Source organism: Takifugu rubripes, chromosome 21 (assembly GCF_901000725.2).
Source record: "Takifugu rubripes chromosome 21, fTakRub1.2, whole genome shotgun sequence".
Classification (NCBI taxonomy): domain Eukaryota; kingdom Metazoa; phylum Chordata; class Actinopteri; order Tetraodontiformes; family Tetraodontidae; genus Takifugu; species Takifugu rubripes.
Genome location: NC_042305.1, coordinates 15144053 through 15155276, shown reverse-complemented (window position 1 = coordinate 15155276; position 11224 = coordinate 15144053). Strand labels below are relative to the sequence as shown.

Here is an 11224-nt window from a genome sequence, read left to right as displayed (position 1 = left end):
TCTCGGCAGCACATAATAATAACTGCTTCAATCTTTTTCTTTCTCATATAAATATTTGTACACAGTTTACAGCAGCTATTTATGGGTTCCCATGAATATGTGTATGTTGCGTCATTCTGCTGCAGCTAATCTGTCCAGTCAAACAGTCTAATTTCGGTCTTTAGTCCATTTCTTTTGCTTTGAAAATGTAAATAGAAAGGTTCAATTATTTTTTTTAAAAACCCATCTATCTTCTTGTGGTTAAGAAAAACTAAAACCCAAGCTAACAAATGTTGATAGCTGTTTTTCCTTCATGATTCAAATGCACGTTTTTTTTAATTATGAATTGAACTGTGTTGTATACCAGCAGTATTGCTACTATAGTGGGGACATCTTTAGTTTTCTGGCTTATTATATGCAGATATTCAGCTTTGCTGTACACAACTTGGCATATTTTGTTTCTTAACAATCATCTGTGGCCAGAGGGTCGAAGTTCCAAAGGTATTATTGTGACACACAAGTGTGACCTACATGTACATCCTAGTCGATACACTCGAATTAAGGCAGATGCATGGATGTTTTGAGATTAGTACCATGCTGACCCTGCTCTTCTTGGTGTCAGGTATAGCAGCTAATGCTAAAATTGTGCATGAATTAAGAAAAAACAGCAAGCCGGCTGGGACAACATTTGGAATATTAGTGTCATAAGGGAAAAGTGCATTTAATGGGGATTCCATAATAACTGTATAAAGAACTGAGTTCTGTTAGCAACTGCTGCAGAGGCTGACAAGACAGTCAGATGGCATTATTATGGGATAGCAGAGCCTTAGCTACCAATATAATTGCTTGTCTGATGGCTGCCGTATCATAAGATGCACATAAGCATTGTGATATACTGCTGTATAACATTTGACGCTAACTGCATTAGCTTTAGGTTTGCCTGTGTTCCTCCTAGCTACATTATTATACTGTCCTGGCAGGAGTTGATCCCACTGAATAAAGATTCGAATCAAGCGTGTCTGGTGTCAGCACAGTGGTGGTTATGGTATGTGTCGTCAGTCAGATGTATATGGTTCTTTAGGGAGCGTTCTGCAAACCGTACCTGAGAGCGTCACGTTGGGGTTATCAGGGAACAGTTCAAAAAAGTAAGTTCACTGATTTTTTCATAAATTTAACTTTGCTTCCCCTTTTCCACCCACACGCACACACAGTCACTTCCACTTGATTCACTCCGGGAAGAAGCCTATTGAAGAAAACAACGGGCCCTCCTTGTGAAATCTAAGAATGAGAGCTGTCTCCGTGCAGAGCAGCGAGATGATTATCAGGCTGACACAGTTTGGGCCACCTGCCAGCACTATACGCTGTAAAAACTCACATTTCTTCTAAAGTCGCTCAGCTCTACGAGCTCTTTAGGCAGCATTTAGCCATGTCTCTCCCCGTGCACAAGCGTCCCACGAGCATTTAAGCTGTCTCGTTTTGTCATCATGTCGTGCGTCTGCATCGATGATTGGCAGCTTCAAGTGGTTGCAGATGAAAGCGGGCCCCCGCGCTAATGAATAGGCCCCTGATTGCAGAGCTGCTCGCTCTCTGAATTACAGCATCGCCCGCCTAATGAGCAGATACACTGCACTGCCCCTCGTCTCAGTGTATTCACATTTCCCTGCTTCACGCTGATGAGCTCTCCTCTTCACAACAGTTATCAAAACCTCTGAGGAAGATTGAAACATGAGCCATCTTTATCCTCCTCTTCCTCCTCCAGCATATTTATGATCCTGCCACATGCTGGCAGGATCTTCTATTGTTTTACTGCTTCATTTTCTGAATGTTATCCTGTGCTAACAGAGGCTTCAATGTAGAAGAATGACTGGTTAGCATTGCTAAATTAAGATAATAATAACTGGTTTACATTTGTATGTAAGGTCCTTCAAACTGATGTGGATTAGGTGATAAGACTATATTATAATTAATATTAGTTTTTTAAAAAAAAAAAAAAAAACTCCTAATGAAGGAAACAACATCCTGGGATGATGTTTCAAACTAATTTCCAAAATATTCTAAACATATGGCAATTTGCCTTTGGCATAATAACAGTTATTAGGAAGTAATTTGTGACATCATTTAGGTTTTTACATTTCTATGCCATGAAAATAATATAAACTAGCAGACTAATTGGTGTTATGTAATACTAACCCAATGTTGTTTATCTGTCATATTTTTTTTAAATTTGAATGTGCATCCTGGGGTGTTTAAAATAATAGTTACATTCAAAACGATATTTGCAGGATATGCTGACAAATAATGCTGTTTTTAGTGACCTGAAAAGACTGTTTGTACATTCCTTTGTTGCTATTGTTCTTTTTGATATTATGTTTAAATCTCAGATTAATTTACTTTTATGTTAAATAGTATCCAAGGGGGAAAGAAAGATTATGCTTTGTGCTTGAGCACAGTTGTTTTGATCTGTAAACATTCCAGGCTTCAGTCTAAATGCAGACCGGCAATAATGTTGATTAGCTCTTTGGTGACACAGCTAACTATCAGAGTTCTTCTTAGACTAAATTTGATGTCCGCAACTCAACAATTTGAGGTCTGAGAGCTGTACGGCTTTAACAAACAGCACTGTCAGCATCCACATGATACCAGTGGGCATTTTGGGGTGGATTTTACTTGAGAAGGCAAAAAGGACCACAGTGGATTTACTTGGTGGCTCCGCGTGTTTTGTTTGAGCATGAGCGTTGCACAAGACTCCTACTTAGTCTGTCTATAAAAGATCTACATGGCTGGATTCAGTAAAACATTTCCAAACAAAGCAAAGAAAACAAATTCATGCAACAGAAATTCTGAGAAATGGATGCTTTTTCTTTTGTGTGAACATACAAATGATACAGTAGCAGGACAGTTGTGTTGAAAGCAAAAAAAAAAATGGGCTTGAGCCCATGATTCATTTAATCAGGACTGACAACCCAAAGTGCACCATGCAAAAACACTAGAGCTCTCCATTCTGATACAAGAAGCAGAGATTTAAATGACACCTTGAGGCTTATTCCTCAGGTAGAGGAGCAGCCATCTCACAGAGACACACAGATTATAATGAAGACTGACACATTAAATACCTCGTTTAAAATTGTTATTCTCTGTCATAGTGGGAGCTAAATAAATAAATACGCTTTCTTAGTTCTGTCTCTAGAAACGTCGTTTATTTTTTAAATAATGGGTCAAACACTGTAATGACTAATAATTTTAGGAGGTAAATTCGGTACAGACATAACAAGAAACCGGGGTCTGTACAGCTGCTATCATGTCAGTCCTTTGAAAGATCAAATATGGACCAGCCGCAGGGGTATAAATTAAACAGGAACATCATCGATACCGGTGTCCAGACCCAGTCCTTGAGGGCCGTGAACAAGCTGGGATTTCCTTAATTCTATTCCACTGGCGTAGGAATTGGATTTTATGAATTCAGGAATATGCGTCGTTCAGCTTGTGTTGACCGCTTTGACCCAGTAGGTGGCGGTAGATCTACGGTTCATCGCAGTGCTGGTGAAAGTTGATCCAGCTTCCAAACTTCTTGACCTATATTCATCTGAATGTAACAATACTCACAAATGTCAGAGCTATAAACTAATATTACAATTCTGTTTTTGTTTCGTCTACCGTTGGAATTTGCTGACGGCTGCTGTGGCAGATTGGTAAGGCAGCATTCCAGGTCACTGTTAGCTGATATATGGATATGACCTACAGGAACACATCTTATACTGCATGTGTGTGTGTGTGTGTGTGTGTGTGATTTGAATGGACCTTTGCCCCACATTTCTCAGGGGTCTTTACTTTCTTTTCACTCTATCATGCCATTGTTCCCGCTTCCTCCCATTTCTCCTCATCCCGGCGGGCCGACCCCAAGTGAAACCGGCTCAGGGTGCATTGTGTCTGACTCAATGGTATCGTTGTGGCGACAACGCAGCCCTGGTTTCAAACCTGCAGCCCAATTTAATCAAACAGGTTAGACAAAAACAAAGAGGGCAATGTCACCTCAAATAGAGCTCTCTCAAAGTGGATAATGTCAACACAGCCTTTTCATATTAAATTATACTCTCTTTCCTTTCAATGCTTCACATATTACTATTGTGTAACCACAAATATCCTAATCATATGTACTGGTAAACCCTGATCCAAGCGTTCTAAAGACTTTAATGAAGTCTGTATTCAATAGTTTTATTAAACCCGGAACCAACTAACAGGTGCATTTATCTCACTAAGGCTTTGACAGACCTGTAGTGTGTGATTTCTATTTTTTTTCCGCTGCTCTGCCAGGTGTCAAATAGCATCCTTCTGTTTGTTGCTGTGGGAGTAGTCGCACCAACGATGGCCCCACCCCCATCAAAAAGAGCCGTGTCTCTGTGGCTGAACTCACCTGAAAATTTTGGTCCTGCAGGAACAGTTGTTCACCCGTTTGGGAGAATTAAGGAAAAACAGCTCAGTGTAAGTGTTTTTCTTCTTTACACATGAAATAAGTGTTCTAAATGATCTCGGTAGAAAGTGGTTATGTTGTTAAGTTGAACACTTTAACTACAAAGTACACAGGTGAAGGACTACTTCAAAATCTGAGGAGAGTTGCTTCAAAACGTTCTTATTCCTGTTCTTCTGCGACAACTTAATGGAATATATTTGGCTCTAAAAGTATTTTTTCACTCTCCTCTTCACATTCCGAAGACCTCCATCTTATTCTCCTGCAGTGGACGCCATGTCTTTCATCACCAGCCAGTCTGTGCGCAACTACTCTCTACGCCAGCAACCTTTCTCCAACACGTCTGTGAGGGACAGCGGACGCAGCATCCTCTCCAAACCCCCTGCCACGATCAGCAACTTGACCCGCTCTGTCTCGTTGGGCAATGGCCTCAACACGCTGGGCTCCAGCTTCAAATACAACACCACCAGCACTAATGATAAAGAGGCAATGCAGGGCCTGAATGACCGGCTGGCCAACTACCTGGATAAGGTGCGCTCCCTGGAGAAGTCCAATGCCGAACTGGAGGTGAAAATCAAGCAGCTCATGCTGGAAAAGGCTCCAAAATGTCATGACATTGAAGCGATGATGGCTCAGGCACATGCCATTGGGCAGGAGGTCAGTCTCCCTGGGTTGTGTCTTTGTAAAAAAAAAAAAAAAAAATGTTCAGAAAGGTCTTCTTTTTCAATGTCTATTATGTCCACACAGTTCTTTTTATTTAAAATGTTTAAGTGTATCATTACATGTTGGCATAAATGTCAAGCATTCTTCTAAATTATGCTAAATATGAACGAGTTCCTTATCAAAGGTAAAATGGCATGGTTTTTCAGTTACCGACGCGCCTAACGCCTCTAGTACTAAACCAGAACATAACACTGTGTCGTCCTTGTTGTTTCTAAAGGTGAGAAAGAAGAGCCTGGAGAACGCCCGGATCATGCTGGAGATTGATAATGCCAAACTGGCGGCTGATGACTTCAGGGTCAAGTGAGCATCCCACATAGAGGTTCCTTTCTTTGGCCTGCCTGCTAGCGGTCACATGGGAGTGTCAGACTGCGAAAGCCTTGTGAATAAATGGCGTTAATGTCAGTCCGTGAAATCAGAGCCACTTTCTCACGATGCTCGGACACGGAGGGAGCGGGATGCACAGCTACAGTGTGCACAGAGGTCACGGACCCGTCATCCATGTCGGAATGGTGCTGTTTAATTTAAGATGGTGGATGAAGAGTGATGTCTTTCACCAGCTCTTGTGAGCAGGTTGGCATTCCCACTCTGGTGTTGCTGTAACCCAGGGTAACCCTATGTGTGCATTTCTGCAGTACAACCTGAGGGTATATTAATTTAAGGTGCGAGAATATTTTGTCTGCACACAAGCCCAAAGGGATTGGTAGGAAGTACCATATTTGTCTGACTTGGTAGACACTTCTAACTGTTAAGACATAAAATGCCCTTAAGATCTTTTTCATCAGAATATTTACTTAAGTGAATATCCTTTTGCAGTCATTGCTATTATGTCCTTTTATACTGTATGTGCCTCTGGTCTCGTTTCTGCAGATGGGAGGCCGAGGCTGCCTTGTGCCAGTCAGTGGAGAGAGACTGTCAGGCTCTGAGGCGGGCTAAGACTGACCATGACCAGATCATCGGAACCCTGCGTGGGGATCTGGAGAGCCTGAAGGAGGAGCTCTATTTCCTGAAGAGGAATCACGAGGAGGTATGAATGAAACATGATAACACCTCAACTCTGGAGATACGTAGTTTTTCTTCAGGGATGTTTAGGATATTAACACCCATGACAGGAACATTTGAATCTAACCAGTCACAAGGTGTCTGTATGCTCAGTCTGAAAGGTGTGGTGTCCAGGATGTGGAATATTCCACACTTAGACTTAAAAATCAATGGTTTAGTGTTTGTTTCTATTTTTCATATTTTAGTACATGCTGATGTATTTAACATGCATGCAATTAAAGTACTCATGTGGATGTTTTGAAGCGTTTTAGATGAAAATGCTGGTAATGAATTGTTTCCTTTTTAGCTAATAATCTCTAATAATTCATCTGTGAAGCATTACCACAATGCTAAATACCTATATTAGAGAAATTCAGACAAAAATGACAACAGAAGGCAAAAGTAGAAATAAAATCGGATTAAATGCCATTGTAAATAAAGGTAAGTCAAATGTTTTCTGTGTTCATACTGGGAGAAATCGACCTGAACAAACTGCTCAGACAAGATCATTAAAAAACCCTCTAATATTTTTGAAACTGAAAATGGCAGTTTGTGGGTTTTATATTAATTCTATACCAGTTGACGTTATACTGGTGAACTGGAAACTGGGGGTTTGGAAATGATCCAAGGCAGAAGAGACTACAGATAAGTGTTTAAATGGGACTTCAGAAGCATCGTGACTACTTTCCTCTGCAGGAGATGAACGCGATTAGGGCTCGTCTGGCCAATGAGCAGCTGAGCGTGGAGGTGGACGCCGTTCAGGGTCCTGATCTGGGGGCCACCATGGCTGAGCTGAGAGTCCAGTACGAGGGCATCACTCGCAAAAACAAGGAGGATGCAGAGGCCTGGTACCTCAAGAAGGTCAGTCAGTGTATGAAAGCCCTACCAGCTGAAGCCCAGTGATGCTGCAACCCCCCCCCCACCCCCACCCCACCCTTCCCCATGGCAGGGATGAAAGGTGCCTTCAACATCTCTGTAATCTGCAACGCTGAAGCTTCTTACTGAATTTCATCTTGGAATTAAATACATAAAACCCAGTCGGACTCATCCGCACTATCCTTAGGAAGCACCCTTGATTCTCAGACCGGAATCGTTGTCCATAATCTGCCGCCTCATCCAGCAATTCCTCGAGTCCCATTCTCGAATAGCCAGCACATTTGTAATTTCTAAGTTTCAGGAATTCTTAACTTTTTAAAACTTTACGCCGAGTGTTGCTTCCGCAGGTAGAAGCCGTGCAGTCGCAGGTGAAGGAAAGCAATGAGGCCTTGCGCTTTGCTCAGAGCGAGCTGAGCGAGAGACGCCGTTTCCTGCAAGGTCTGGAGGTCGAAATCGACAGCCTCCGGAAGCAGGTACGGAACGATGGAGTGTGTGATCTCCAGGGACAACACACAACCTGTTCAAGACCAGCGCCAGCTGTTATTTTCCCCTCTCCATTGTCAGATACATCTGAAAGTCATTTCAGTCTCTATTCAAACAAAGAGTGGTGCAAAGTACACCGCTTTCTCACTCCATGTAATCCATCAGTGTAGCACGACCAACAGTCTAACAAGTGAAGGTTTTGTCCTCTAAGGGGAGAATATGCACACAGATCAAAGTACAGTGCAACAGGACAAATATAATGTAGCTCGTTGCAGTTTATGAGCACATAGCGTTTTAAAAAGAGACTGTATAGGTAGGATGGTGTAAAGGGTTTGCTTTTGATATAACGCGTCAGGTTCATTAGAAGAAACAGCAGACAGACAGAGGAGGAAGTTGAAATGGAAAATATTTTAGTCGCAAAGATTAATTTTGCAGGTAGAGGCACCAAACATAAATCTTGTTTAATGGCTGTTTAATATAAACAGTCAATATAAACAATGGCTGTTTAATATAAACAGTCAATATAAACAATGGCTGTTTAATATAAACAGCCATTAGCTGCCTTGAATTCAGTCTCATCTCCCAAACTTCAACAAGCTTATTGTATTATTAGCTATTGTTTCATGGATTAAAAGGAAAACGTTTTTTTTCAAAGGTCTCCTTTTTTTCCTAGCAGGTTTATGTGTAAATTCATCAAATGTTTCCAGTGGGAAAAGCTGAATTTAGGCGTAATGTGCTACATGTTTAATGTTCATTGCATCATATTTTGATGCTGTAATCTTGTAATGTTTGTACAGTAACTTGCTGTTTCACTACATGTTCTGTCAAAAGGTGAGCGTGCTGGAAGGAAACCTCACAGAGACCGGACTAAAGTATTCTGTGGAGATGGATCGCCATCAGGCCTTACTGACCCAGCTGGAGGACGAGTTGTCCCAGTTACGCCTGGACATGCAGCGCCACAAGACCGACTACGAGCAGCTGCTGCGCATCAAACAGAACCTGGAGATGGAGATAGCGACCTACAGGAGGCTGCTGGAAGGAGAGGAAATGTAAGTAAATGACACCAACATTTACACATGTGTCACATATGTCACTCATATTCATAATGTTTGATATATAAGATGGCATGTTTTTAAATTGTTCAGCTCTAGATATAGCGTTAAATGGATTTGTTATTTTTTTGCTTCTCATTATCATGATATTATCTATTTTCCCCATGCAGGATTAAAGAAACTCCCCCTCCTCCAAAGAGTAAGTTAGTTCAGTTTTTTTTTTAATCCCTATGTAAATTTATTTCTCTCCACTTTTTTTACAGCACAGTCCTGTCATGAGTGGGAACACTCAAAGTCTGAGTCCATGTGTGTGTTGATGCCTCCACCCCAAACACCACAAAATGTCATATAGCCAGTGAGAGTTTCAGCTCCTGGGGGACATTCATGGAGGCACCAGTTTCCTGTTGTCTTTTCTTACAACACAGCCTCTAATACTAGATTCAGAAAGCTGCAGGGTCATGCATGTATTGATGATGGAAGAAAAGAGATTTTTGTTAATGTGTGACTATTCTCACCTTAAATCTGTTACAGTTGAACCAGATGTGAGGACCAGGAAGATTGTGAAAGTGGTTACGCAGACTATGGTCAACGGCAAGGTGGTAGATGAGTCCAGCGAGGTGGAGCGGTTTGAGGAGCGCAAAAAATGAACCAAAGTTGAAGGAGCAGTAATGCTTATTTGACCCGAACACCCTGCTGATGCAGGTTTTGTTTTCCCTTTGAGATGATTTAATGCCAAAGTAATTAATGCCATATGATTTGAAAACTAAATGGAATACAAACTTTTTAAAATTTTCGCTTTAAGAGCAATGTGATACCTTTCTGACCACTGTATTTCAGGAAGTGTGTTGATGACTCTGGTGTAACTAATTATTAAATAGAGCAAAATGAGGGATAGTGACATTTTCATGGTTAAGTCAAAATTCATGTTTGTTTCAAAAAGGAATATTTGGAAGTATATTTTGTGATGTAGCAAAGTATGGGCAGTGCTTTATTTTTGTAAGATTAAATTAGCTTTCTTCTAATGCCAGTAAGAAATTATATCTACTTTATCTTATTTATGCTTAAATTGAAGAATAAAGCTGTGCCCAAACCAGCAACTGCAAACTCAGTTTCAACATGAAAGCCAATAAGGATTCTCTCAGGATAGAGAACAATACACACTGCACCAAGAGATAAACTTTTTTTAGGAATACATTTAAATCAACTCTATAAATTTCTGTTCATTTGATGGAAATCCTTTTGCAAAAATTGACTGTACTGCAATCTGGCAAAATCAATAAATCAAATGTTTAAAACCAAAGAGCCAAATATTTATGAACTGCTTTATTTAGTAATTATAAGTTAATTTTAAGTTTTTTAAAAATCTGTTCAGAACTGTGTTGCATAGAACTATAAAATCAATAATGTGAGTGTTTTAACAAACTATTGCTTAAAATCGCACAAATATTCAACAGGCCAAACCTGGCCTGCTACAGTCATGTCGCTAAATATTGATATCATACATAAAAATAAAGTCAATGTTATAATGAACTACGTTACCCACAATTCTTAGGTCGACAGCCGCCGTCTATTTCCGTGTTTTCTCTTGTGGAATCGGAGGGGATGATGGCTGCAGTATGTCGACATGGATATAGTTCCCTGTCCTCTTGAACCTTCGCCTGCTCTTTTATTAAACTTTTATTTCCTGAGCTGAATTATTACAGTCATTATTATTGGTGATAACTGTAACTTGGTTCAATCACTAGAGTCTATTGCTAGAAAGGGAGCAATTGTCATGGATAAACTTTCAATGGGGAGGGGCCTTCATGTGTCCCTGGATCTGGACTCACCGCCCCAGGTGGTGCGGGTGTCACATCACGCACAACACGCACGGGTGTGACGCCCAATTGTGTACCTAAGGTACATGTGTAAAAAGAGAAGTGGCGTCGGCCTTTCCCTGTCAATGACAATAATGTAAATATGAGGTTGTGCCGATAGATGGGGAACTTAATTGAATCACAATGTCTTGATTTGCGAAGGAAATAGAAACATGACTGTGTGTATTTATTTTTTTAATGAATTTACAAAGCATCGAGAAAGCAACTTTTCCAATTACAAGCTTATCTGCCAAATCTTTACATGGCTGGAAGATTATGGCTCATATGAATTTAAAAAACAACAACAACAGGGAGAAGCTACAAAATATCGTATCCATTCTCTTTCTTGATTTGTTCTATTATGACTAATCACCTATTGTTACTGTAGTGTAATGCTTTGAACAGGAGTAATCATTAACCAGTGTTATCTAGTTAGTTCTTCACCTACATCTTTTCTCCTCCTCTGGGATCATAATTCTAAAGCTTTTATCAGTCATTTTAGAGAGATAGAAGCTCAAACAGAAACTTGACTGATACTGAGCGAAGGGAGGGGAAAAACACACAAAGAAAGAAGATTCTGTACAGGAGGGCAGAGACTTCCAGGCCCCGGTGTCAGGTGACGCTGTTTGGAAGTGTTGTTTCAGTTTCCCCTGTTATTTATTTTGATTCTTTTTAGCTTGGAGGAATCACTGTAATGCCAAATGAGGGAGTCAAAGGAAACAGAGTTCAGACTTGGATGACATATGGAAGTG

At 40.6% G+C, this 11224-nt stretch overlaps 1 protein-coding gene across 2 annotated transcripts; it reads left to right on the top strand.

Moving 5' to 3' along the window:
* Positions 1–4355: 4355 nt before the first annotated feature.
* Positions 4356–9916, top strand: krt1-c5 (keratin, type 1, gene c5). 2 transcript variants are annotated; one of them, XM_011615986.2, is made up of 9 exons: positions 4356–4458; positions 4690–5101; positions 5385–5467; positions 6035–6191; positions 6902–7066; positions 7429–7554; positions 8396–8613; positions 8787–8815; positions 9148–9916. In XM_011615986.2, exons 2-9 carry the CDS (start codon positions 4721–4723, stop codon positions 9261–9263), a joined length of 1275 nt encoding a protein of 424 aa, XP_011614288.1. In that variant the 5' UTR covers positions 4356–4458; positions 4690–4720; the 3' UTR covers positions 9264–9916. The 2 variants fall into 2 exon arrangements, with proteins under 2 accessions (XP_011614288.1, XP_003975258.1); XM_003975209.3 differs by having other exon boundaries at positions 4359–4458; positions 4713–5101.
* The last annotated feature ends 1308 nt before the right edge of the window (positions 9917–11224 follow it).

Excerpts from the sequence above, each read along its gene's own strand:
- krt1-c5 (XM_011615986.2), top strand. The coding sequence starts at position 4,721 with ATGTCTTTCATCACCAGCCAGTCTGTGCGCAACTACTCTCTACGCCAG. Across the intron at positions 5,102-5,384 it reads CACATGCCATTGGGCAGGAG|GTGAGAAAGAAGAGCCTGGA; the intron begins GTCAGTCTCCCT and ends TTGTTTCTAAAG. Across the intron at positions 7,555-8,395 it reads TCGACAGCCTCCGGAAGCAG|GTGAGCGTGCTGGAAGGAAA; the intron begins GTACGGAACGAT and ends TTCTGTCAAAAG.